At 41.1% G+C, this 21,464-nt stretch overlaps 1 protein-coding gene across 4 annotated transcripts in view; it reads right to left on the minus strand.

Annotated features, from left to right (window-relative positions):
- The window catches only part of DOCK4 (dedicator of cytokinesis 4), a 474,019-nt gene that overhangs the window by 7,686 nt on the left and 444,869 nt on the right, over window positions 1-21,464 (minus strand). For 2 of the 4 annotated variants that reach the window (XM_007982617.3, XM_007982619.3), the window contains 9 exons: window positions 14,328-14,504; window positions 13,416-13,499; window positions 9,441-9,560; window positions 8,968-9,089; window positions 8,522-8,642; window positions 6,522-6,603; window positions 6,262-6,371; window positions 4,053-4,125; window positions 1,889-2,002 (listed from right to left, as the gene is read on the minus strand). In XM_007982617.3, coding sequence (XP_007980808.3) covers window positions 1,889-2,002; window positions 4,053-4,125; window positions 6,262-6,371; window positions 6,522-6,603; window positions 8,522-8,642; window positions 8,968-9,089; window positions 9,441-9,560; window positions 13,416-13,499; window positions 14,328-14,504 — 1,003 coding nt within the window. The remainder of the gene's footprint in view (window positions 1-1,888; window positions 2,003-4,052; window positions 4,126-6,261; window positions 6,372-6,521; window positions 6,604-8,521; window positions 8,643-8,967; window positions 9,090-9,440; window positions 9,561-13,415; window positions 13,500-14,327; window positions 14,505-21,464) is intronic. The other 2 variants (XM_073009284.1, XM_038004467.2) reach the window with 2 other exon arrangements.

Here is a 21,464-nt window from a genome sequence, read left to right on the forward strand (position 1 = left end):
CAATATTATTCCTTAAAAAATGTTTTGCAGGTTCTCAACTTTAGGGACACAACCAGGTTTAAACTGGAGACTGCCTGAATATATGTACATTGTGAATGAGATACAAATAATTTGGCAGATAAGTTTTAGGCCTCTGCACACATACTGATATACTAATGCAGGTGATCAATAAGCCTAAAGTTATTTCTTGTTTTCTTTGAAGACCTCATATGCCTTTCAAAAATTATTGGTGGCTTGACTTTGGGCTTTGACAAGTAGAGAGTGAATTGGGTGGCACACAGTTTATTGTATTTTGTTGCAGGGTCTCACTGTGTTGCCCAGGCTAGAGTGCAGTGGTGCACTCTTGGCTCACTGCAACCTCTGCTTCCTGGGCTCAGGCAATTCTCCCACCTAAGCCTCCCAAGTAGCTAGGACTATAGGTGTGTGCCACCACACCTGGCTAATTTTTGCTTTTTCTTGTAGAGATGAGGTTTTGCCATGTGGCACAGGCTTGTCTCAAAACTCCTGGGCTCAAGTGATCTGCCTGCCTCAGACTCCCAAAGTGCTGGGATTACAGGTGTGAACTACCTTGTCTGGCCCACAGTTTATCTTAAAAACAGGTAAAGAAGGATGAGATGTTAGACTACAGCAGATGAAACAAGAATAATCTAGAAACATCTATGAAAGAAATCATGTCATTTTTTGTTCTTGTTTTTAGGCTAGTTGTATTTGTAAAACTTCAAATCCACCATAGACATAGGTAAGTGCTGAAGAAACTCTCCCATCCAGAATAAGCAAAGCTAGTAAAACAGGACAGGCCCCTCTTAAAAATGGCCCCACATGTAGGTCACCAAGCAAGTTCAGGAGGCAAGGAGGCCTGTTATTGCTATAAATTTACAAAGCTTAAGATCCATTTTCAGTGGTTCTTAAGATCTAGTGAGCAGAAGGATCACTAGATCACTGAAAGGTTTCATAACAATACAGATATTAGGGTCTTACCCCAGAAAAACTTAGATTCTGATTCAGTAGGTGTGAAGTTAGAACTGAGAATTTGCTTTTTTTATTTATTTATTTTTTTGAGACAAGGTTTGACTCAATGGCCCGGGCTGAAGTGCAGTGGTGCCATCTTGGATCACTGCAACCTCTGTCTTCTGGGTTCAAGCCATCCTCCCAAATAGCTGGGACTGCAGGTGTGTACCACCACACTTGGCTGATTTTGTATTTTTTGTAGAGACGGGGTTTCGCCATGCTGCCCAGGCTGGTCTCGAACTTGTGAGTTCAAGCGATCCACCCACCTTAATCTCCCAAAATGCTGGGATTACAGGCATGAACCACCACACCTGGCCAAGATTTTGCTGCTTAAACCACCACCTGAGCGGAGGCAGTACCCTGAATCAACCCTTTGAGAAATATAGTCCTTGCATAAAGACCTCTCAAAGCAACAGATAACTGTGGATGCAAAGTGAATGACTCTGATAAGCTTGTGGAGCATAACTATTAGTCAACAGCTATTTAGAGGCAACTGGAAACTTTGGCATCAAGCCTGAATAAGACTGAAGAAAGAAGCTGAGTTAGCAGAGGTTGATAAGAATGAAGTGGTTCAAAGTGAAGGTTAGAGAAGATGCTAGTGACCTACCAAGGTTAGGGTGCCTCCCCGAATTTGAGAATGGTGGCTTGGTAAAGAGCACTTTATAAAATCTGAGAGGCTTACTTGGAACGGACCATTGTTTGACCCCGTGTAATAGAAGTTCAGGAAAGAGGGAGACAATTGTCAAGGAATTACGCAGCTACTAAGGTTTTTATCCCAGAAATCAAATGCCTACCTTTCTCTCAGGAATTCAGGACAAGCTGGAGTAGTCAATAAAAGTTATTTTATAAAAGTGATTGTTCAAATGCTTCAAATACCCACCAGTCTGTGTGGGTCTTGGAGGGACAGGGGGAGAGATAAGTTTCCCACTATCCGACATGTTCTTGGCTTCCTTCCCACTGTCCAGGCTCCAGCTGCTAGGGGTGGGGTTCACAGCTGGAAGGGAATAACACAGCTAAAAACACATGGTCCAGCTTTGCCCTTCCAATGCTTGAGATCTTAGAAGAAAGTCAGAATTATCCAGAATGAAAAAATTAACTGGATGAAAAACAAAACAGGAAACTTGTTGAATACTAAATCTTTATTTAATTGGCTGCCTAACAGTTATAGTTACCATTTAACTGGGCGCTAGCAAGTCTCTTCATTTCCCTTAGTGCTGTCAAAGGGAACTACAAATCTTTACACTGGGGTGTAAAACTTGCTGAGAATTACACATGTATTTAGATGCTGGATAACAGACGGAAGATGTAGTCACTGGACTATTTTAAAACTTGGTTTTTAGTAGACATTTCTGGACAAGTGACACCTCAAAATGGAGAAGATAATGACATACTAATATTTTAACTATTTGGCAGAATTCTTGGGAAAGAACAGCCATGCCACATTATCTCATTGATAACTCTTTGAGGAAAGAACTTTCTGAAATCAATGAATTACACTGAAATATGTCCTTAAAAAATGATTTGGAATACTGACAGTATCATTCTTATTTTGTAATTTGTCTGCTCTGTGCTTCGGTAAAATGCAGGAATATGGAGCAATCCTGGCAGGAATAAGGGCAGGATACGCTGGTTGTAAATAGCCTCTATGCAATGAGGTTTACATCAAAACTGAGTTCCAGTGACTCACTCCCTGTACAGACACTGCCATCTGGTGGGCATGTTGAGAATTTTAACATTTTACCACTCTCATTTTCATTTAATGGGATGGAGTTACCCCTCTTAAAATTCTTTTTCTCTCTTCTTTTAAATTTGCATTGTGGTTTTCTTTTTTTTTTTTTTGAGACGGAGTCTCGCTGTCTCCCAGGCTGAAGTGCAGTGGCGCGATCTCGGCTCACTGCAAGCTCCGCCTCCCGAGTTCACGCCATTCTGCTGCCTCAGCCTCCTGCGACTACAGGCGCCGCCACCGCGCCCGGCTAATTTTTTGTGTTTTTAGTAGAGACAGGGTTTCACCATGTTAGCCAGGATGGTCTCGATCTCCTGACCTCGTGATCCACCCGCCTCGGCCTCCCAAAGTGCTGGGATTACAGGCGTGAGCCACTCCGCCCAGCCTGTGGTTTTCTTTAGTAGAAGGGGTGAGAAAAATACCACATTCCTTAGTTCCGACAAAGATCAACATGTGACTTGTAACATTAAAGCCAAATTTGTGTTTTAAAATAATTTTGCCTAAGACTTCACTAATTTCCATCTTCCAAGGAAAGTTCTAATGTATCGGTGTACCCAAATGACAATACAGTTTATTTCTTAATGAGGGCAATTAAAAGGCACTTTCCCAGAATATTTCATTAACGACTCTTGATTCATTGGTCTGGGGAACTGCTCTTATTTTTGAGGCTTGACCCTGAGAGAGGTGAATGGGTGACTTGCTGCAAGCCCCGACCTGTAGCTGAGGAAATCGTGTTTAATCTGCTCTTCATCTTCTGCTGTGTTGCAGACTGATCCTAATTGGCTATTTACTGCTATCCATGTGTTTGGTTCTCATTTTGTGTGACCTTGAGGCAGGGCACACTCCATTATGCACTGGATTGCAATTCTTAAATGGCATTTAATTGTACAAGAGCCGTATCTGAGTCACAACAAACAACACATGAGTTGGCTGAATGAGCTTTGTAAGGGAGACAAAGGATGGGACCACCGAATCGATCTGGGAGAAGCTATTTTCACGGTGCTGAACAAGGAGCCTAATTGGCAACTTTGTTTCAGGAAGAGGAGGCATTGCCTGGGTGACTCACTGGATGATAACAAAAGACCATTAAACATAGGCGTTCCTATCTTGCTCAGATTCTGCTGTTAAAATCTTATAGGAAAACAGCTTTTGATAAATGATCATGAATAACTGTCTTTCATTAATCCCCTAAAGAGCATACCAGTCCTGATCATTAAAGCGCTAGAGCACTGCTTTCCACACAGACACACAGAAGACTGGAGAACATGAGGATAAAACAAGCCCTTACACATTCCAGGCCTGATCATGCGGCTGGTCTTACCTTTTTCAGGTGCAGAGAGATTTGGGTCACTGCGTGGCAAGGCCCCGTCTCCAATATGATTAAACAGCATCCTCTGCAAAGGTACAAGGGTTGATTTTTATGATGTGATATACGGACAGGTGAAACCTTTTAGAAAATGAGATGATTATCCCCTCACTAAAACTTTTGGTTCAAAATAATTTTCATATGATAGGATGAGCCTAGGAAATAAAGAATTTAATTAGATTTAAGTAAAAGGGGGTGGGAAGAGCCTTAGGTTTTGAGAGTGTTTGAAAAGTTTGTATTACATTTTAAATGTAAATGTAAATGTTCATAATAAAATGGAAGGTAAAAAATAAATAGTAAATAGCAGTTGTGCTATGAAGTTCTTTTTTTTTTTTTGAGATGGAATCTCACTATTATTGCCCAGGCTGGTCTTGAACGCCTGGGCTCAAGCAGTCCTCCCACCTTGGCCTCCCAAAGTGCTGTGATTACAGGCATGAGCCACCACACCTGGCCTGTATGGAGTTCTTTATAAATACAAATGCTACAGTGGTGATATAAAACAGAAGTAAGAATTAAAGGAGAAATATTAGTTCAAAAAATCACTTGCGAATGAAATTTAACCCCTGCATGTTAAAAATCCTTTATTAGGTTAAAAAAAATGAAATAGTTGATAGTCTACAATTTTTAACTTATAAAAATGCCAGTTTTACATGGTTTTACCTAATATATTAAATAGAAAGTACCAAGTCCTTAAAAGTAGATGTACTACAGCAATGCGCACTATTGAAATTTTGGCAACATATATACTGCTTCCAATTTTGCTAAAACCAGAAAACTTGGGAGGCTAATCAGAGAAGGCTTTCAGAGTTGCCCATGCTGGCAACAAGTTCTCCTGGAGCAGAACAAACTGAGAAATTCCCTTGCAGCATCATTGAGTGACAAAGGGTAATAGCTAGTCCAGCCAAATGCATTCAGATATAATTTCTGCAAGACATCAGCGCTATGCAGAGGTGGTACCCCGGGACTTTTGGGAGGATCACACAATCAGCAAAGACAAACCAATCAAGCCAAATCCCACTCGCGCTCATTCACTTCCAGATGTGGCTACAGACTTCTGCCAGGACAGTGTAGAAAAACAGAGAAATTACCTGGCGTAGAAATAACTATTTTTCTCTGCTCCTAAATTATTCCCAAATAATCTTTAAAACTCAGAGGCTACCCATGAATCTTCAACTTTGAAACCAACCTTCAAGGCTTTCGAAGTGCCCAAGGGCTGAGCCCAAGTCTCTGCTCTCAAAAAAACAGGGATCACTTCAAAACCAAGTTCAGGCAGGGGCTGAGGGCCATGCTCCCTTCCTCCCATGAGGAGTTGACAGGGAAAGGCCAATGACTGAACCACTCTTTTCTCATGCATTCAAGAATGGCAAAGGCAAACAAATTGCTCCTATACTCATGGGTACCCAGAAAGGAATCCGTTGCAGCTCTTTTAAATAGGTCTAGGCAAAGGCAAAGACTGCTGGGCAGGAGAATGCTTCTCTTCAAGGGTATTTTCCTAGTCTAAGACATTCCCCCAGACTTCTGTTACATACACAGGGCATGCAAACACACACAGGCACTTTATTCACCCAACTACTTTGCGTAATGTTTAAGCAGCAGCAATGAAATAGATCAAGGAGGGTAAATTTCCCATTTCCGTTTTAGCTTCACTGCCAAGCAACTACCATGTGTCCCTATCAGAAACATGGCTCAGGGCCAGGCATGGTAATCACAGCACTTTGGGAGGCCGAGGCGGGTGGATCACCTGAGGTCAGGAGTTTGAGACCAGCCTGGCCAACATGGCAAAACACCGTTTCTACTAAAAGTACAAAAATTAGCCAGGCGTGGTGGTGTATGCCTGTAATCCCAGCTACTTGGGAGGCTGAGATAGGAGAATCGCTTGAACCTGGGAGGCAGAGGTTGCAGTGAGCCAGGATTGTGCCGCTGCATTCCAGCCTGGGTGACACAGTGAGATCCTGTCTCAAAAAAAGGAAAGAAAAAAAAGAAACACGGCTCAGGCAGAAATTTCTAACCATGGGCAGCAGACAGAGGTGCACTCTTCACCAGGTGGATTGGTCTGACAATGCCCAGCTGCTTGCTTTCGGCAGCTACCCTGTGTTTCTGCAGAGATATGTAAGCAATTCCAGAATCGTCCTTGTTTTCTAGTTCCTCTACCCTACAAGGATACCTGCGAAGGCTCCACGGGTGTTGGATAGATGGCACTGCATGGTCTCTCTCTTGGGGACAGGCAAGAGTTTTCTCGGGAATGTTTGTGTTTGTCAGACAACAAAGGAGAAGCTGGGAAGAGAAGGAGAGAGGATCATCAGCGTGGTAGTGGTGCTGCACCTGTTTGGAGAAGAGAGCCTGAACGCGTGGCAGCTGGCCATAGTTCCCAGGACTAAAATGTTCTCTGGGCACCCTTGGTCTTCCCCACACTCTGGCACTGACCTCTGGCACTCGATGGAGCAGAACTTGTCACATTAGGTGAAGCCGAGTGAGTAGAACTCAAGCTTGAGGTAGATGGACTTGGCTGGAAACACACAGGGAGCTATTATCACACCCTGATTAAAGGCTGCCCACAACACTGACATATTTGAAACAAAATCATCAACTTTTTTTTCAAATCAGCAAAAAAAAAGCCCATTTAACAATATAGAAAAATCTTAATAACTTAGATTGACAAAGAAGTCTGCATGAATTAATAAAAAGTCTGAGATTTTGACTCCTGCCAAAGGAATGCCTTCGTGTTAGATTCAGCTACACACTGTGACTTTGTACCAGTTAGCAGCGCATTCCTTGGTTGAGGTATAAGTAGACAGACTTCCAGCCTAGGGCCCAAAAATAGGTGGGTATAAAATGTGCCTTATAAAAGGCATAAAATGTGCCTTCTCGTTATCTGTAAAAGTAAGTTCGACCGGGCATGGTGGCTCACGCCTGTAATCCCAGCACTTTGGGAGGCCGAGGCGGGCAGATCATGAGGTCAGGAGATAGAGACCATCCTGGCCAATACAGTGAAACCCCGTCTCTACTAAAAATACAAAACAAAATTAGCCGGGCATGGTGGCAGGCACCTGTAGTCCCAGCTACTTGGGAGGCTGAGGCAGAAGAATGGCATGAACCCAGAAGGCAGAGCTTACAGTGAGCCAAGATCGCGCCACTGCACTCCAGCCTGGGCAACACAGCAAGACTCTGTCTCAAAAAAAAAAAAAAATGTTCAAAGCATGAATTGGGAAATATGTGTTATGCCCCTTTTTCAGACAGTGGTGAGGAAAATTTCAGCTTAGTCTTACTGAACTATCATAAATGCCATATTAGTAGTGTTTAAATAAAATGGTTGCAGGAGTTATACTGGCTCTAAAATTCCTAAAAACTGCATTTTTCTTGTGTTTAAAAAAAAAAAAAACTTTGGAAACTTTCTGATATGTACATAAGTAAAGAGAATTTTAAAACAGACCCTCAAATCATGTATTTTTTTATTTTTCTTTGAGACAGAGTCTCACTTTGTTGCCCAGGCTGGAGTGCAGTGGTGTGCTCTCAGCTCACTGCAACCTCCTCCTCCTGGGTTCAAGCAATTCTCCTGCCTCAGTCTCCCGAGTAGCTGGGATTACAGGCGTGTGCCACCATGCCCGGCTAATTTTGTATTTTTAATAGAGACGGGATTTCACCATGTTGGCCAGGATGGTCTCGAATTCCAGATCTCAACTGATCTCAAGTTCGTCCACCTCAGCCTCCCAAAATGTTGGGATTATAGGCATGAGTCACTGCACCTAGACAAATCATGTCGTCTTAAAGAACAAAAGGCCATTTTGGAATGCTAAGAGGGGCTGGGTGCAGTAGCTCACGCCTGTAATCCCAGCACTTTGGGAAGCCAAGGTGGGTGGATCACTCAAGGTCAGGAGTTCGAGACCATCCTGGCCAACATGGTGAAATCCCGTCTCTACTAAAAATACAAAAATTAGCCGGGCATGGTGGTGCACGCCTGTAATCCCAGCTACTCATGAGGCTGAGGCATGAGAACTGCCTGAGCCCAGGAGGCAGAGGTTGCAGTGAGCCAAGATCGCACCACTGCACTCCAGCCTGGGTGACAGTCAGACCTGTAAAAAAATAAATAAAAAGGCAAGCTAAGAGGCAGCTAGTGAGTGGCGACACACTTTGAGAGTCCCGGACTGCAGAAGGAACTTGGGGCAGGTCTCAGAGCTGAACCCTGTGCAGCGTGCCTGGGCTTTTCCATCGCTTGCTGATGTCGTCTTAGAGCGATGGGGCAGTTTTAAGAGAAATGTCTTTGTAGACTCTAAAGACCCATAAAGCAAGAAGAGTGTTTAAAGGTTTGTCCTTAAGCCAAGTTCTTGCTTGGTGGCCTGTTCATCAGCACAGCAGAATGAACAGAAACACTCATGACTGAGACAGAAAAGGAATAAACACAACCAGACAAAAAGCTAATTAAGTACCTGCATGTTAAAGACTTCATCAGAGCTTTCTGATTGCCCTGTAATATTGCTTACTTCAGCAGAAGCTTGTGAGGACAGTGAGGAGGAAGAATATCGGTTGACAGCTGGGTAACTTAATGGGCTGTTTCGGGGGAAAAAAAAGGACATTAACTCAGTCTCCAAACTGTACTTTATCATGTGCTAGAATGCTATGAAACCAAAGAGGGGGGGAATATATCCCATTTTGTTTTCTCCTGTTTGCCTCAATATAATCAAATGTTTGAGTTTATTTATTTCTCATGCTGTTGCTGTTTCACCAGTGGCAGATGTCTGCAGCTGCCTCGTGGGTTAGTTATTTCATTAAGAAATAGCACATTTGACAAATTGTGCTATAAAGAATGAGAGAACCGTTCCAGATCATCTTGTGGGTGAGGCCAAATTGTAAGATAATTTGGAATATGACTTACCTGCGTCTAGGAATTACCCTGGTACCATCTGGGCTCACAGAGGCAGGTGCTGAGTTTCTACACACACGAGGGCTTCCATTAGGAAAATGGACAGGACTGGCTTGCATACAAGCAGAGAACTCCTAAAGATGTAGTAAAGGAAATATCTCATTACAGTAATGATATGGGCAAAATTACTTATGAGATAGGTTAGCATACTAGACACACATCCTAATTGTCATCAAATCTTTACATAGGGAGCTATTAAAGCAAGTTCCAGAATTATTTGGCTTTTCCTCGCTTACATTTGTGTTTTCCCAAAAGGAAAGCCTCGCAAATAGCAGACAAGGCAATTGTATTTGAGGGCTCCCTGGTAAAACAGTGCAGTTTGGTAGAAAAACCAAAAGATGTCACTATTGGATATATCATCATCCCTTTAACAAGCAAACGGCAGTGGTCAGGCTGCCCCGCCATGGACACCTAAGTGTACATACCTGTATCCCTAAGCTCGACTTCATCACGAAGAATTGGTCGACCAGCTTTTTGTGAAGGGGTCTCATATCTTGAGGTACAAACTTCTCATGCACGGCCAAACCAAATTCCAGAATCTGTGCCTTAATTAACAATATAAGGAAAAAACCTCACATCAATGACTACCTCTCACTAAGTGCCTGCTATGGGCCGAACACTTTACTATGCATTTTGCTTACATTACTGCTAATCCTCTGCCTCTGACAAGGTAGGAACAGTTGTCACTTTACAGGTGAAGAAAAACTGAGGATCTGAAAAATCCTTCATGGATAAAAGACAAATGGGGATTAGAACTTGGTTCTGATTTCAGACTTAATTTTCCTACTCCCCCAGGCTTCTTTCCCACGTATTTTAGATCTATAATTACAATGCTTCGTAACAGTTATGTGTCTTTTGGACACTTCCTTCTCTTCCCAGGGTGGAGAAGGAATAGGGGCGGGCACTGCTCCGTTAAGAGGGCCAGCAGTTCTCCCCTAAGGATCTCTTCTTTGCATGGCATCCTCTCCCCCACATTTTCCTTCTCTCTCCCATCAGGTTCCTCTGTGCTCATCCATCCCTCCCACAGACTTTCAGAATCTGCCAGGGAGGATGAAAAAAACGAAAAGGAATTCTATGACAGTTTCTATGCTTCTTTTTGTTTAAAAAGATTATTTCTGGCCAGGCGCGTGGCTCACCCCTATAATCCCAGCACTTTGAGAGGCCAAGGCGGGCTGATCACAAGGTCAGGAGTTCAAGACCAGCCTGGCTGACACAGTGAAACCCTGTCTCTACTAAAAATACAAAAATTAGCCAGGTGTGGTGGCACGTGCCTGTAGTCCCAACTACTCAGGTAGCTGAGGCAGGAGAACTGCTTGAATCCGGGAGGTGGAGGTTGTAGTGAGTCAAGATCACGCCACTGCACTCCAGCCTCGGTGACAGAGCTAGACTCTGTCTCAAAAACAAAAAACAAAAAACAAAAAAACAAAAAAAAATTATTCATATTCCCTTATAATTCAACAAGACAGCAGGTCCTACTTAAAAAACTTTCCTGCTGTGAGGATCCGAAGAGATGAAGGTAAACATTCAACCTTTCTTTGTTCAACCATCAATAGTGTGTGATTCCTTTGATTTGAGCAGCAGCTGTCTTTTGTATTTAAAAAATGCCCCCCATGCTAACATGGTCAAAAGGACAAATTTCACAGACTGGGAGGAAAATGAATCCTACATCACTACAAGGTTTTGTTGTTATTGTTGCTGTTTTTAATCTTTGCAGCTTGTGAAGATTTTAGGTTGAAAGCTCAGGTCAAACAGGACTGACCCTGGTGGACTGGGGCATCCAGCACCTTCCCTAAGGAACAGGGCTCTGGATGCTGCCCACTGCCAGCACATTTGCATAACAAATATCAAGGATGCCTTTGAAAGGCACAGTTGGAGTGAAGTGTGTCTGAGGCATAAAGGGAGAGGCCACATCTGTGATGAGGACATGGAAGGGATGTAGGAGGTGAATCTAAACATAGGGGCCCCCAGTCTTCTCCATTTTAAACACTAGCGTTAGGTGACTTCCCTTTTGTTCACAGATTGTTGCGAGTTGCAAGTGTGCTGGGAAGCAGACTCCAGCATGGAGATCATAATGTTTATAAGGGTGTACCTTGGGATTGATTGATGCCTGTCAGGGGGAGGGACAGAAGCCGGACTTGACAAGAAAAGAAGTTGGGCTGCACAGCAGTCCTGTCAGCTGCTGCCAAACCCAAGGGACCTCTGGAACGTTTTTAAAAATTTATTTGTATTTTAATCTTTTTAGAGACAGAGTCTCACTCTGCTTCCCAGGAAGGAATGCAGTGGTGTGATCATAGCTCACTGCAACCTTGAACTCCTAGGCTAAGGTGATCCTCCCACCTCAGCCTCCCAAGTAGCTGGGCCTACAGACATGCACCACCACACCCAGCTAGTTTTTAGGTTTTTGTAGAGATGGGGTCTTGCTATGTTGCCCAGGCTAGTCTTGAATTCCTGGTGTCAGATGATCCTCCTACCTCAACCTCTGGACCTTTAATGGTCTGTTTGAGTTGTCCTGTGTTGGGCCCAAATGGCCAGGCTTTCTATTGCTTCCTCAGTCTGGGAAGTGCACCATGAGAAGGTAGCAACCTTGGGCCAAGTGGCTCTCTGCAGCCAAGGCAATCCCTGAAGGGCCTGACAGCTGGAGATGTCTGTCGATAGCCACATTTCCTGCAGCTGAGGCAGAGTAAGGCTGTCCTGGAAGAAGCATTGGGGTGGTGCATGTCCCTGTCCTCTAGAGAGTTTATCTGAACTACTTTGCAGAGGTCCAGAGAAGGATGGTGCCCTCTCCAGTCCACCTCCCCAGAGAGATGATGAGACTTGGCCAAGGTCACATTGACAGTCATATGTGCACTGCTTGTCTTATAATAGAAATCTCACATTTCCTAGGCCATGGCTCTTTCCACAAGGTTTCAGGAACATAATCAAGCAGGACATAGAAGAAATAAAGGTTCCCGGGTTTTATTTTTCTTGGGAGTCTTCTTGACCCTGAGCTACCATTTAATTCTGGGGAAATAATTCAGTCAGGCTGAATCCAGCAGATACAGTCCTGGGGTGAAGTGAACCATTCATAAGAGGTAAAACACAGATCTTTAAAAATCAATGAAGGTTAAAGTCATTGCATAATTCTAAGTATTGGATGACCTAAACTGCTCACTTCTAGTATCTACAAACACCCAGAGTCACATTGGGAACTTATTCTTTATTTCCTTACAGATCAGCTTCAAGTAATTCTTCTCTGTCTTCTATGGCCACCTCTTTCCCTGCAGTATTAGGTTTTGTGGACTAAGCCTACAGAGCATAAAAAATGGATGAAAACCAGACCCAACCTCATCATTTTCTAATCCAAAGACCATGCTTTACTTATTTATTTGGCATTATTGAGTAGAAACAGATGCCTTTGTCACATTTCATCACACATATTCCACTTTTCACAGGAATCAAATGTTTTTATTTCCTGTTTAACACAGGCTTCCAACCATGTCTCCTACCTCAGAGGTTTTCAAACCATTTTCAGGCTGAGAGCTGTCAACAGGGACACAGTAGGCAACAGATTACTCCTTCCAGTTATTTGTACTTGATGGTTCCAAATAAATAAAATAAACCACGCTTCTCTGGGGTAGAAAATGATGAGTTGTATCTAGTTTTGTCCGTATCATGTAATCTATAGGTTTACTTTGCAAAATACGACACTGCTTTAAAGCAAGGTCTATTGATTGCCCACTTCCTTATTATAATGCTTATGTAACAATCTCATTCATTCATGCACTCATATTTGGAGTTGGCATCAAGCCTACAGCAAGTCTCTAGGAGGAGAATGTTCAAAGAATGTTTTAAGACACCACATGAAGCTGTTTGTTTCACAGGTTGAACATCCCTAATCCAAAAATTGAAAATCAGAAATGCTCCAAAATTTGAAGCCTTCTGAGTGCCAACATGATGCCACAAGTGGAAAATTCCACACCCAACCTCATGTAATGGGTTGTAGTCGAAACTTCATGCACAAAATTATTAAAATATTATATAAAATGACCTTCAGGCTATGTGTATCAGATGTATATGAAATAATAAATTTTGTTATTTGACTTGGGTCCCTCCCCCAAGATATTCCTTATGTATATGCAAATATTCCAAAATCTGAAACACTTATGGTCCCAAGTATTTTGGATAAAAGATACTCAACCTGTAACTGGCTGCCATAGTCTACTCATTGTTAAATTAATTTTTGCATCCCAGTGGGAAGAAAAGGTAGAAATTAGCAAGTTGGGATATATTACAGGAATCTGTGACCCTTGCTTGCCCGCTTCAGTTAGACCACTGATGCAGGAAACCATGCAGAGGGGGCTCTAGGTAAGCGAGCACATATCCAGGCAAAATAGAAGGGGATTGGCTTCTGCTTCCCTTACCTGCTCAAGCATCAGCTCTCTTAATCGGGCAATTTTCTCCCCATCTTCAGGGTGACTTAAGATATATTCTTTGACAAAGAATGCCTAGTAAGGGAAAGGAGAATCAGTCTACTTCAGTGGTTACAAGACAAGTCAAAGACAAGTTGTTTTTAAAGACCTGGCATCTCTACGGAAATGACACCATTATAAACCACGTTTTGGGACAGATGGGCTGATTACGAGCGTAGGTGGTTGGTCAGAATGGAAACATAAGAATTGTTAAAGGAAGATCAGTGATTGTACAATAAGTACCCTTGGTAAAATAAAGAACAAACCCAAATCAATAAGCTATGTGGCCTGTATCCTAAAACAAACTGCCTTAAGATTCAGTGTGACCTAGATGGTGGCCTTACCTTCCAGGGTACTGTATCTTTCTGTTTAAGAGAGCAGATGGAAGGTCCACTTAAAGCATCATCTAAGCAAGATTGGTCTTGTCTTTTTTTTTTTTTAAATAGAGATAGGATCTTCCTATGTTGCTCAAGCTGGTCTCAAACCAAAGTGCTGGGATTACAGGTGTGAGCCACTGAGCACAGCCCAGATCAGACTTTTCTATGCCCATGAACTTCTTTGCTTAGAGAAATTATTTTAGGTGGATATTTATTAAACAATCCTAACATCCTTTCTACTTTTATTCATGCAAGAATGAAGACACACACACATTTTTATTATCAAAATATAACATGTTGGGAAAATGGAGTTACTGGGCAATTACAAATGACTGTATGTTTTGCTCTGTTTAACAAAGGACTCTGTGTCAATTGCAGCCTTATGTTTGCGTGCTGATATGGGTACACAGTCTGAAAAAAGATTCATGAAACCCTAAGAAGGGTTTCACAATTGAAAACTTTCTCTGAAACAATACTTAATCCTTACCTCTTGGTACCTGGAAACACCACCATTAACTGCAGCATCTATAACTCCATTCAGGCACATCGTCAGGGGATTAATGTTCTGCATCTGTCTTGTCTGACACTGACTAATCAGAGTCTTCAGTTGCTGATTCTTATTTTCCAGCACTTCAATTGCATTTTCCAGAGGACTCATTTCTACCTGAGAAGCAAATGAACATAAATATATATTGAATTTGTGACATTCAAGAAGAAAGACAAAGTAGTTTATCCATGTTCTGAATTATCTGCGCTCCCCCTTGGCTTCCATCAATATCTCTACCAGGGGCCATTCCGTAGAATAGACAAGAATGTGGAAGTCAAGTGGGATGTTCATTAGCAAGGTTTGGAAAGGGGCAGGTAATTATACTTATTCATTGAAATGTGGTTTGGATAATCACCAATTCTATATTAGCACTGCAACAACCAATTTAATCCTTAAAATAATATCCAAGCATCTCATGTCTTTTAAAACCAGTTTTTTTTCTTTTGAAGGGTTAAATATTCAGAGGCCCTGAATATTATCACCCTTCTCAATGCTTATTTGATACAAAGCACCATGGGAGATATAAAGATGCATTTATGGATTCTCTGATGTCAAGGAGCTTTCAGCCCAGTTGGGAAGATGGGACATATGCCATATGAACCTCATATGTATATATAACAGCACCATAAGGTGGCACAGGATGGCACACAGTTGGGAATTATAGAAAACAAGATAATATATACTGCAGGATCTATTTGTTGAAGAGCCAAATAGAATCATAATGACTTAAAAATTCCAGGCTGTATGGAGGACCTAATTGTGAAAATGGTAAAAGTGCTCTTCAAATGTATGTCATTGGGATTGCTATTGCCATTGACATTCTCCTTGAAGAGAAGGTCTGCCAAGCTCTCAGCAATCAAGTAATTCAGGATTACAATAAGCATATTTAAATATTGGTTCATGCAGGCAAGGAAACAAATTAGAGTTTTTAAAGGTCACTTAGATCATCTTAAACCAACACTGAAAAATCCTAGAATATTAATACTGAACATTCATCAAAGACACAAAGAGTAGGGAAGATAAGCAAGAACATAGAAGATTTTGTAACATGTGTAACCATCAAAAAGCACATGTTCAGGGTTTATAAGGACTCTTAAAAACCAATAAGAAAAAGGTAAACAACCAAATAAAAAACGAGCAAATGAATTAAACAGCGACTTACAAAGGAATAAATTCAAATGGCCAGTAAACAAATAATGAAAAGGTGTTGGGTCTCATTTGTGATCAAAGATGTGAAAAATACTACTACAATAACATACTACTAAACACCCACTGAAATAGTAAAAACAAAAATGACAACAGCAGATGAGAGTGAGATTGTGAGCAATGGACTCTCGATTACTGCTACTGGAAGTTCAAGTTGGTGCCTTCACTTTGGAAAAACAGGTGAAGATATATATGTGTGTGTGTGTGTATATCTATATCTTATGATTCAGAAATTCTAGGCATATAAGGAAAAGTGGAGTAGGAGGTTTTTGTATGTGTATACCAGGAAACATACAAAAATGTTCATAATCTCCAAAATCCGTATGTCCATTGACAAGAGAATAAACATATTGTGATATGTTCATGGAATGGAATAGCATACAGCAATGAAACAAACTTCAGTCACATGCAATAACATGGACAAATATTACAAATAACACTGAGTCAAATATGTCTCAATAGAACACAAGTAGTATGTTATATAAAGTTCAAAACCAGGTAAAACTAAATTGACTTGTTTAGAGAGGCAAATAGGTGATAAACTAAGCAAGGGAATGGATACCATAAAAGTCAGGATAGTGACTACTTTTTATGGTGAAGATGGAGCTATAATTGAGAAGGGGTGCATGGGAGGCCTGCAGGATACGGCTGGCAATGTTCTGTTTCTTTACCTGGATGGTGGAAAATGGGTATTCACTTTCAGATTATTTGTAACAGTAAATCTTTGTTTTATGAACACAAAAGTTAAACCATAAAGGAAGTCTGAGAGCTCTGAGTAACTGAAAGTTAAAAAGTAAGCAAAACATCTTAGAACGTAGAATGGTGGTTCCCAGGGGCTAGGGGGAAGGGGAGAAGAGAACTGCTGTTGAGTGAATACAGAGTTTGAGGTTTCCAACATGGAAAACTTCTAGATACCTGTTGCACAACAATGTATATATAGTTAACACTACTGTACTGCACACCTAAAAATGGTTACAATAGATTTTATGTACTTTTGGCTATAAGAAAAAAGCAATCTTCATCTTTGTAAATTCAAATGCTATTAAAAATCAAATTTTCTAGAAAGTAAATAAAACAAGATATAATAAATATAGGCAAAATACAAATGACTTGGAAAATATTTCCAACATGAAGGATAGACAAAATGTTAGTATTTGCCAAATACTGAAGAGACAAAGGATATGATTGGTGCATTCACACAAGAAAATAGAGTACATCAATATATGAAAACATATCTTAGCATTCAAAAAATGCTGAAACAAAACATCCAACCCCAGTATAATTTTGGTCTCTTTGGAAAGATTAAAATATACAACACTTAGTGTTGAAGAAGATACTGGGGAAATAAGTATTCCTAAGACTAGTTATCCTCTCTAGACAGGGTGTAAATGATATATCCCATTGCTGATCCATGAATCAATAGTTACAGTGGGGATACTTTTGATTAATTCACTTCTAGGGAAATCTAAGGGGATGGTCAAAGAAGTGTGCAAAGATATGTGATATAGAGTGTTCACCAAGAATTACTTTCCTCCATCCCTCAGATTACAATCTGTAAATACTGTTTACCACCAAAATGAATAAAGAGTCATTGGAGAAATAGCTGCTTTCAGGTTTAGGGCAGGAGACGTTCAAGTGATCCTAGACCACCTGTCTTACCAGGAAGTCCTTCAAGTATCTGGGAGGCAAACATGAAAGTATCTGGCCTGTGATCCTTTCATTTTCTTTACTGGGGAGTGTCCTTAGGGGACAGAAAAGACAGGTGACTATGTCTTATCTCTTTGTCAATTGAACCTTCAAGTAAACAAACTAAAAATAATTGCTAGGAGGAAGAGATGTTATCTACGGAATGCCCTAGAGGGAAGTCCCCGGTCAAAGGATTTCTTTAAGTAAATAAACCAGAATCCATGAGGCATGATTACAGAATGTCCCTGAGAAGCTTTACAACTAACTCTCTGGAGTAGAAAATGGAATGTTTCATAATTGACACTTCATAATTTAAATGTGCTTCTGAATGAGGAACCTTGTGAACCTCACTTAGGGACTCCACCTATAATTCTGAATTATTACTGATGTGGGGAAGAAGGACCTGGCATGCGTGATGTCTCAGAAATCTCCCTGCTTTATCTGAGCATCCTGCCTGCCTTGAAATTACTAGCAAAGCTTGATGCTGGGAGGGGTCACTGAGTCCTGTGTGGAATTTGACAGTCAGATCCTGTGTGTTAGCTCAGTAACAAAGACTACTTGGATACTGTGAAAAAAGACTCAGGAGCCATTTTGATGAGGCTTCCAACAGGCAAAGATGGAACATTTTGAAATTTAATAAGAATAACTGCAATGGATTAAAACAAAACAAATATGCTTACATCCATAAGTTACTAATGATACTAAAAACAAAACCAACCAAACAAAAACCCCTCTGGTCACTTTTGTAGAATACAGCATTATCTTTACTGTACCTCAGGGGAATCAAATATTTAGTGAGAGGACATTTCTGTTTACAGAAGTATTCCAATGAGTAAATAAACATGAAATGATAAAATATCACCATTTTGTGACCCATAAAAGATTCACGGGTCTGGTCAATGATCACCAGTGGCTGCCAACATCACACACACACACGACAACCAGTAGCACATAACACCAAGTATGAAGTAGTCTTGTGAAAATAAAAGCAAAACATTTTATCAAGTCTCTAGTTCTAACTACCAATTTACAAGGAATACAGGCGACAGAGAAACATGTTAAATGACTTCACTGGGATGCAGTCTGCAGAATCCACAAGTAAGGAAACATTTCAGGATAAACAACCTAGTTTCTTCAACAAAAAAATAAGGAAAGTGATGCAAGGGGAAACGTATAGCTTGAAAGAGCCTTAGAAGACATTTCAATCAACTGCAATGCATGGCCTTTATTTAAACTGGATTCGAATAACAGAGTAAAAATAAAATTTTTCTTTCTTGTTTTGAGACAGTCTCACTTGTTCTGTTGCCCAGGCTACAGTGTAGTGGCGCAGTCTTGGCTCACTGCAACCTCCACCTTCTGGGTTCAAGCAATTCTCCTGCTTCAGCCTCCTGAGTAGCTGGGATTACCGGTGTGATCCACCATGCCCAGCTAATTTTTGTATTTTTTGTAGTGACAAAGTTTTGCCATGTTGGCCAGGCTGGTCTTGAACTCCTGACCTCAAGTGATCTGCCTGCCCTGGCCTCCCAAAGTGCTAGGATTACAGGCATGAGCTGCCGTGCCCAGCCTAAAAATATATAATTTTTCTTTAAAGAGAGACAGGGTTGAGACTATCACTGAGGCTAGAGTACAATGGTATGATCATAGTTCAATGTAACCTCAAACTCCTGGGCTCCAGTGATCTTTTGGCCTCAACCTCTGGAGTAGGAGGTTGCTAGGACTGCAGACATATGCCACCATGCTGGCTAATTTTTTAAATTTTTTGTTGAGATGGCGTCTTACTACATTGCCCAGGCTGGTCTAAAATGCAGAATAAAAGATTTGGTAAAGTATGAATGAACACTGTACATTTTATGGTGAAGGAATTACTGTTAATTTTTAATGTGACAATATTTCAGGTTTTTAAAAATAAATATGAATACTAAAATATTTGTAGATGAAGTGATATGACATCTGAGATTTACTTCAAAAACAGTCCAGTTGAGAGGGAGCAGGTAGACATGTAGATGAAACAAAATTGGCCTTTTTGATGGCTGTTGAAGTAATGATGGGTAAGTCAGGTTCATTATATCATTATATATTTTCTCTATTTTTGTATGCTATAACTTAAGTTTTAAAAGGTCACTGGCTGCGAAGTACAAAAGAGACTACAGGGATAAGGGTTGGAAAGCTAATCTTTCAGGAGGCTACTGCAGTAATCAGGCACTAGGTGGCACTATCGGTGGGCCGCTGAGGACTGGTTAGCTTCTGGGTATACAGTATTTAGAAACAGGCACATTGTTTTCTGATGGGCAGGATGTGGTATGACAATATTATCGTGATCTTTAGTTGGATTTAAAAAAAATTATTTATGGATTCTAAACTATAAATGTTTGTCTTGATTAAAAGTTTTTAATGAACTTAATTTTGTTTTTTTTTTTGAGACAAGAGTTTCGCTCTTGTTGCCCAGGCTGGAGTGCAGTGGTGTGATCTCAGCTCACTGCAACCTCTGCCTCCCGGGTTCAAGCAATTCTCCTGCCTCAGCCTCCCAAGTAGCTGGGCTACAGGTGCATGCCACCACGCCCAGCTAATTTTTTGTATTTTTACTAGAGATGGGGTTTCACTGTGTTGGTTAGGCTGGTCTTGAACTCCTGACCTCTGGTGATCCACCTGTCTCAGCCTCCCAAAATGCTGGGATTACAGGTGAGTCATGGCACCCAGCTGAAATGAGCTTATTTTTAAATCAGGACAAAAACACTTTTTTGGGTTTTGAAAATAATAAATAAACTACAGAGGAAACAACAGTTCAAAGGCATTGATACCTTCACAAAAGTTGATAACCTATTGAGGGGGTCTATGAATTAGAAAATAAAGGTCCCCAATTTCATCTGAAACCTTTGGTGCCATATGTTTCAGAATTAAGAACTTTTCAGATTTTAGAAAGGCAGTATAGGGCCATATATGGTATATTATATAACCCCCAGCAGGATCTAGGGCAGGTTCCTCTAATCAAATGCATTACATTAATAAGGCCAGGCATGGTGGTTTATGCCTGTAATCCCAGCACTTTGGGAGACAAAGGCCAGAGGACTGTTTGAGCCCAGGAGCTTGAGACTAGCCTGAGCAACATCGTGAGACCTCATCTCTACAACAAATCAGAAAAGTAGCCAGTTGTGGTGGCACATGCTTGTGGTCCCAGCTACTTGGGAGGCTGAAGTGGGAGGATCACTTGAGGCTGGGAGGTCAAGGCTGCAGTGAACCATGATCGTACCACTGCACTCCAGCCTGGGTGACAGAGGAAGATCCAGTCTCAAAAACAAACAAAAAAGGAAATACAATATTTCTACAGTGAAACACATGAACCTTCACACTAAGTGAAATACAGTTAATAAATGGACTTGCATTAGAAAAGCTTGGGTGTATTATTAGCAAATGAGCTTTGGAGTCAAATGAAAGCATCTCTTGGTTTTCAGACATTGGCATCTGCAGATGAGGAATTTCAATTCAACGTGATATATTTGTATTGAGTACCTACTACCTGTCCCTGTTCTTGAAGACCTTCTACACTAGAAGTTAAACCAGGAAACCAATAGCTTTAATCGACAGTGAGGACATTCTAGGCAGCAAGAACAAGAGAAAAACACAAAAGCTGTTAAGAGTGGGCTGTGTTCAGGGAACAAAACAGTTGAGTTTGATTTGTTCCATTTGACAGAACATAAGATTACATATTCTAATAAAGTAGGCAGCTGATGTTTGAAAGGTTGTGTTTAGTAATGCTCCTTTTATCATTATCAGCATGCTATTTTTTATTAGCATTGTATGTGTGTATGACATTTCCAAGGGCTAGGACCATTGGTGAGACTTCACAGGATTTAATGCTCTGGGTAGTAAGTAGCTAAAGGCTCTCTGAATCATTAATGCAGCATGGATGACTAAAAACACTTCTCTAAGTTGGACTCATGCCATTCAGCGGGAAGCATAATAAGACTTTTTGAGCACTGCGTTTAGCAGTCTCTCCTCTTCCATGGAAGGTACCAGGGCACAACGTGTAAGCAGCCAGTTTTTGGGGACTCTGGACCTGAGACTGGACAAGAATACAACTATACTGATGTAATCTGCTGAATAGAGTTCAATTTTAATTTTCAAATCCTTAGCTTAACTGAACATGATAGGCTGAGAGTAGTTTCAATGCTGAGACATTTCAGGTAA

Source organism: Chlorocebus sabaeus, chromosome 21 (assembly GCF_047675955.1).
Source record: "Chlorocebus sabaeus isolate Y175 chromosome 21, mChlSab1.0.hap1, whole genome shotgun sequence".
Lineage (NCBI taxonomy): Eukaryota > Metazoa > Chordata > Mammalia > Primates > Cercopithecidae > Chlorocebus > Chlorocebus sabaeus.